Source organism: Nicotiana tomentosiformis, chromosome 12 (assembly GCF_000390325.3).
Source record: "Nicotiana tomentosiformis chromosome 12, ASM39032v3, whole genome shotgun sequence".
Lineage (NCBI taxonomy): Eukaryota > Viridiplantae > Streptophyta > Magnoliopsida > Solanales > Solanaceae > Nicotiana > Nicotiana tomentosiformis.
The window spans coordinates 64,890,563-64,897,509 of NC_090823.1; the positions used below are offsets into that span (position 1 = coordinate 64,890,563).

Consider the following 6,947-nt stretch of genomic DNA (forward strand, 5'->3'; position numbering starts at 1 on the left):
CCAAGTGCATCTTCCCACACCTGGGGCATTATCAGGACCCAAACTGATGGGCCGCGATGGGCACCCAGTATATTACTCAACCGAGTACCAACTTAACGTATCTTTTGTATTATTCTATCATAGGTAAATGAACCGAAGTAAAGCATGAGGGAATACAAACTTATAAATATGACATACTGGCCTATAAGACCAAATTACACTGAACATAGGCCGACAAGGCCGTACAATATTTCACGTACACGACATATGTCTAAGAGCTTCTAAGAGTACATAAATGTCATAAAGGTCGGGACAGGGCCCCGCCATACTAATCAATACATGTCCTAATCATACTGACCAAATAAGCAACTCCGGAGCAAATAGAGAGCACTAACACCTTCCGCCGAGCTGATAGCCTACTTAGAGGACTCTCAACATGTCTATCGGGACAAGCGGGCATGAAACGTAGTGTCCCCCGGCAAAGGGACGTTAGTACAAATAATGTACCGAGTATGTAAGGAATGAAAATCAGTAAACAAGACATGAGGGAAATATGGAGTAAAAGACTCGACATGTATGTCTGAATAACTCTGTGAACCATTAATATTTATAATGTCATGCATATGCATACAAATGTCATACCATGCTTAGGTATATGCATTCATAACATCATCAAGCCTCTGAGGGCATCCCATCATATCATCTCAGCCACTATGGGCAAATCATCAACGTATACTAGCTGATAAGGTAGTGGTGCATATATAACGCCGTAACCTTTTTCCATATCCCATATACATATAATGTACATATATACGCGTATATAACGCCATCTGGTCATGGGTCAATGTACATGTATAAATGAATGCAATGCATGACCAAATGAATAAATGCAATATTCATTTATACATGTACATTGACCCAAAACATATGGCGTTATATACACATATATATGTACATTATATATATATATATGGGATATAGGAAAAGGTTACGGCGTTATATACGCACCACCACCTGATCAGCTGGTATACGTTGATGATTTGTGGCCGAGATGATATGATGGGATGCCCTCAGAGGCTTGATGATGTTATGAATGCATATACCTAAGAATGGTATGAAATTTATACGCATATGCATGACATTGTAATTATTAATGATTCACAGAGTTATTCAGACATACATGTCGAGTCTTTTACTATATGTTTCTCTCATGTCTATTGTTTACTGATTTTTATTCCTTACATTCGGTACCTTAGTTGTACTGATGTCCCTTTGCCAGGGGACGCTGCGTTTCATGCCCGCATGTCCCGATAGATAGGTTGATAGTCCTCCAAGTAGGCTATCAGCTCAGCGGAAGTTGTTGGTGCGCTCCATTTGCTCCGAAGTTGCTTATGTGGTCAGTATGATTAGGACATGTATTGATTACTATGGAGGGGCCCTGTCCTGACCTTTATGACATTTATATACTCTTAGATGCTTGTAGACATATGTCGTGTACGTGAAAGATTATACGGCCTTGTCGTCCTATGTTCAGTGTAATTTTGGTCTTATAGGCCAGTATGTCATATGTATAAGTTTGTATTCCCTCATGCTTTACTATGGTTCATTTACCTATGATAGAATGATACGAAAGATACGTTACATTGGTACTGGGTTCAGTAAGGTACCGGGTGCCCATTGCGGCCCATCTGTTTGGGTCGCGACAGGCATGAGGGCCTCCGCTACTGCTGGAATCTCCCTCTTGATTGGCCCTACTGGTGGGGTCCCCTGCTACCCTGATTGGGCCTGAAATGACTCCCCTGCTACTGACTGGGCCCTGCTGGTAGTGCACTGGCTGAAGACTGAGAAAAATATTGGGATGGCCCTGATGACCCTCCCCTAAAAGCTGATCTTCCCACGCCAAATGAATCCCCAAAGATGCCCGCGGACCGGGCCTTGCTGGTACCCACTCGCTCTATTCTGTTCTTCAACTTACGGTTCTCTATAGCTGGAGAAAATGCTACTATGTTCCCATAGTTCACATCTGAATTCAAGGCAGCTGTAGCGGCCTCATTGATAACCAAGGGGCTAAGGCCCTGCACAAACCACTGTACTCTAGCCTCTATAGTAGGCAACATAAGAATGGCCAATTTAGACAGACGTGCGAACTCCATGTGATACTCCCACGCACTCTTACTACCTTTCTTAAGGTTCTCAAACTCTGCGGCATGTGCTGCCCTAGTCTCGTCCAGCAAGAAATGGTCTATGAAAGTGTCAACAAACTCACTCCAACTCGCTGGAGGGCTCCCCTCCTCCCGAGAGTCCTCCCACATCTCAAACCGAGAATACGCCACCACTTTCAGGCGGTAGGCAGCCAACTCCACTCCCTCCGTCTCAGTAGCGCGCATAACCCGGAGAGTCTTATGCATCTCATCAATGAAGTCCTATGGGTCCTCCTTGGGATTAGCTCCTGTGAACACCGGAGGATCCAACAGAAGAAACATGTTCACCCTGGAACCACTAGAATCCCCTTGTTAGCTAGAAGAAATGGGTGCAACATTTGATCTCTGGGCTTGAGAAGCCACTATCTGTGTCAGCATCTGGATAGCTCCCGTAAGATCCCCGTCAGAAATACCAAAACCAGAAGCTAGGGCTGGAGGTGGAACCGGAATATTAGTTGGAGGAACCGCTACACCCGCAGTAGGTGTAGGAACTGTTGTGGCTTGGTCAGGTGTAGTGGAATCAGGCAGTGTGGTAGTTAGGGGATTATCCCCACCCCTCGGGTATTCACCCGCATAACCAAACAAAGGGTCAACTACCACTCCTGAGGTGACATTGGCTCATTGGCTAGTTCTTGCTCTCTTCTTAGGTGCCATGTGCTGAAAGTTAAAGGAATGCACGAGTTAGAGGAGGAACGGTTTCACAATCAGTTTCATCGCACGATCCAGAATATCAAAGAAGGATGTTTATCCTAAATGTCCAAGTAGCCTCCAACTTATAGATATGGTCGACAACATACCAATAAGGAGGACTTTACTAGACACAACTACGAGACATCATAGGACACTTTAAGACCTTAGGCTCTGATACTAAGTTTATCATGCCCCAAACTCGGGGAGCGCGACCGGCGCTCAACCGAGAGAACCCGGCCGAGCAAGCCTGTAAGATTTCCTTCTACCCAAACTCATCCATGAATAAAGAGGAGATGTACTCCATTAATCAAACACTAAAAAGATTTTATTAACAACTTTCTTTTCATTCACATTAGCAGCATCATTCATAATTTTCAAATTATTATGAGTTTATTGAATTAATGAGAAACATAATTTCCAAATACCAACATTTCTAGTTCGATTCCCAACATCAACCACAACCTGTCTACGGAGATTCTAAATACAATAGAAGGGTAATATGGAAATGCCTGCAATAAGGCCCCGACTATACCTCAAAACACAGTACATGAGAAACAAAAGATACATGACCCCGAAATGAAGTGGGGCTCACCAAGTCTGCTGGGAAGAGGATGTACCACTATCACTGATCAACACTGCCTGCTATGGAACCACCTGCATTCATCTAAAGATGCAGCGCCCCGGCCAAAGGGACGTTAGAACTTTCGAACGGTACTAGTATGTAAAACGAAACACCATCTCAATAGAATGAATAATAATACAAAGGGGAACAATCAAGAATTCATTAAGAGCTTCAAACAATACTAAAACATCAAGTTAAGGATCACATAAGTGTTCAAGTCAATTTCCATGTTATTAGGATGGGTGATCTTTAGTGCCGATATACCATAATTCACAATTCCACCGTATTCTTATACGGAGTCCGATCATGACCCGATAGGCTAGGTAGTCTCATTTGAGACATCTACCATAACCACAATTTTATTATAATTTCAAGCACAGTCACCACCATGTGTGCGGCATGGCGTCCGATCACGGCCCGATTGGCTTGGCCGTCTCACCCGAGAAATTACCTTTTTCAGTAAATCATCTCACATCATACTTCTTTCACATCCTTTCAATTCATCGGCACTAGTGGCCAAAATTATAAAGTAATTCTTGGCACTTGGCCGTGTTTCATAATTCCAGTTCCCCTTTCCATATTCAAACATCATTATCATTATCAACAACAATAAGGCTTCCCATTCAAGGCATTAAATTCACATATGAGCAATTTAGGAGTCTTAGGCACATAGAGGCTTCTCATACAATTTGGCAAAACAACCTTTATTTCAATCTTAACTTGAAGTCTTAACATTTTTAACACATATTCCATATTTTGAACACATCCTCAATGATAAGGTGATATGATGAAGCATTTACAATACATATTAAGCATATATCCTTCAACACAAGCGCATTCGGAATAACCAATTCTATTATGATCAATTTGGGACTTACACCAATTACATGAACACTGTGGGATTCGATTCTAAGAAGAATGGGATTTAGCCAACATACCTCAATTGAGCTTCCTTTAAACTTTAAAACGTTCCGAAATTCTTAGAAACTTTGATCTATTTTAGAAATATAACAAGTTGGACCAAAATTAGGAAGATGGTCATGATTCTAGCTCATTTGAGCACATTATCAAACACTAGGTGTGCATTAATATTTTGAAGGCCCTTTTGTAAAAGATTCCATCATTTCTCAACCCATTCTATACCATTTTTAGCTCACAACCTTCCCATATTCTTTGATAGCACATGCATGCAAGATAACAACACCCACACCCAAGAATTATCTTTCTAATTATCCCATTTTTTGTATATTTTCGAAATTAAGAGCTATGATATAGATTCTTACCTTTAGGATGAAGACTTTCTTTGTTAATCCTCTATGATTGAGCAAGAATTGATGGATAATAGGTTGAAGGTTACTCCCCCATACTAAGAACTCTTTCTCACTCAAAAGGTATCAGAAATTTGCTTAAATTTGACTATGGCATATGTTTTATCGAAGTAGGGTCGGATTATAAAAACCAACAACGAAGCCTCGGGAAAGGATCTGCGGTCGCATAATGATTCTGCGGCCCGCGAAATGTCCGTGAAAAATGGCCTTTGAAACTGGGCTAGCCTACTTCACTCTGCGGCAGTTATGCGGCCCGCATACCTATTCTGCGATCACATATTGTGCCGTAGAACTTCCCTCCATAACAATTCTAAGGCTGATTGTGCGACAAAAGTGTGGCCCGCAAAATGGTTGTGCGATCGCATAACTGGCCACAAAATTGACATAAAAAATGGCCCAAGTAGATGCTTCACTCTGCGGCCATTCTGCGGCTCGCATAGTGATTATGCAGCCGCATAATGAGCCGCAGAAATGCCTATCTATGCAAAATATTTTCCTTCAACTCCCCAGTGCACTGTTCAATCCAAAAAGTCTGAACCCTAGTTTTTAGGAAAAGTCCGAAGAATGTCTACTATTATTAACCTTTACGCCTATCCCGACATCACAAAAGCCCGATTTTTTAGAAATATTTTACGGGGTCTTACATGACTAATGGTGCAGCTTCACTGGAACAAAAAGCTGCATCATGAGCCCTTTTCTGAATGACTTCTTGAAGTTTTTGTTGGGCTACCGTCGGGTCGAGAGAAACCTCAACAACCGAATGATTACTTTGGAAGACCTGAGGTTGCCATACAAAATGGGAAAAGTCAACAATCTATTATCGAATGAAGGCACGGGTCAACAAAAAAGGAAAGGTGAAGGTAACCTCACTATGATTCTTGCACTTATAATTTTTCTTTATAACAATTTCCTTGAACATACGGAGTTCCAACATGGAAGTTTCTAAAATCTTCGAAACCCATTGGGTTAGGTTTTCAACTACTAGGAGGAACCCATCGAGTAGCTAAACCAGAAGGAAGAAGAGTTCAGGAAAGAGTGAAAACCCTTTAAAAATGAAAAAGAAAGAAATATTTGAGAAAACATACGAGTATAGTTCCAAGCTTCAGAAATTGGGGATGATGTTGCGATATAATATCCCCGGGAGCAACAGCAACAAACCTCTCCATCCAACCACAATCATTATCATCATCCACACTAGTGATTATGGCAATGTGACCATGTTTGCTGACCTTGATCATGCCTCCTCGGAAGATCTCGGGAGCATAGAGGCAGATCAGGTGTGCAAGAGTGAGGTCTTTATGTGCCGGGGAATAGAGATACCAGAGACACGCTGCCACACGTCATATTGTCAGATCCACTTGAGCCAAACAAACTTGGTAGTTCTGGCAAAACTCAAGAATAATCAGGTCAATTTCCTTTCCAAGCTTGACGGTAAAAGGGTATGTATAAAAAAACAAACCCTGGTTTACTGAAAGTTACCCTCTCACTTCGAGGGGGGCCAAAACATCAATAATATTCCAGTCACAATCCTCCTTCACAATGAGAATGCTAGCTGGGCGAAAAGTCGAACGACTGTCACGCCCCAAACCTAGGGAGGCATGGCTAGCACTCGGTGCCATATTTGGCTTGAGCGTACCACTCTGTAACTGTGAACTCTGGAGGGGTAACCCTCAACTTAGGCCTATATTCTGAATCCTCTAAAAATATCATCTCTCTCATCTGAGGGGTAAACATACTTAGAAGCTCATATATATATATATATATATATATATATATATATATATATATATATATACACAACTGTGTGGGATGATGAGACTGCCACGAACATCTACTGATATAGAAAATATACAAGACTCGCCTACAAGCCTCTAGAGATGACTATATCATGGTCGGGACAGGGACTCGACCTACCTATCAAACCTGTATTAAAAAATGGACTCCAAGGTCTAGACCTGGTAACTCTGGGGAGGTGGAGCTTACCAACCAAGCTGATGTTTGGCTCTATCTACTGGGAATGTCTATCCAGCTTTCTATCCGGACCTACAGGCATGAAATGCAGCGTCCCTAGCAAAAGGAACGTCAGTACGAAATAATGTACCGAGTATATAAGGTAATAGAATAACT

The 6,947-nt window shown here is 41.9% G+C and overlaps 1 protein-coding gene across 1 annotated transcript; it reads right to left on the reverse strand.

Moving 5' to 3' along the window:
- Window positions 1–1,781: 1,781 nt before the first annotated feature.
- On the reverse strand, window positions 1,782–2,387 carry LOC138902779 (uncharacterized). Its single transcript, XM_070190677.1, has one exon. It carries the CDS (start codon window positions 2,385–2,387, stop codon window positions 1,782–1,784), a length of 606 nt encoding a protein of 201 aa, XP_070046778.1.
- Window positions 2,388–6,947: the final 4,560 nt, after the last annotated feature.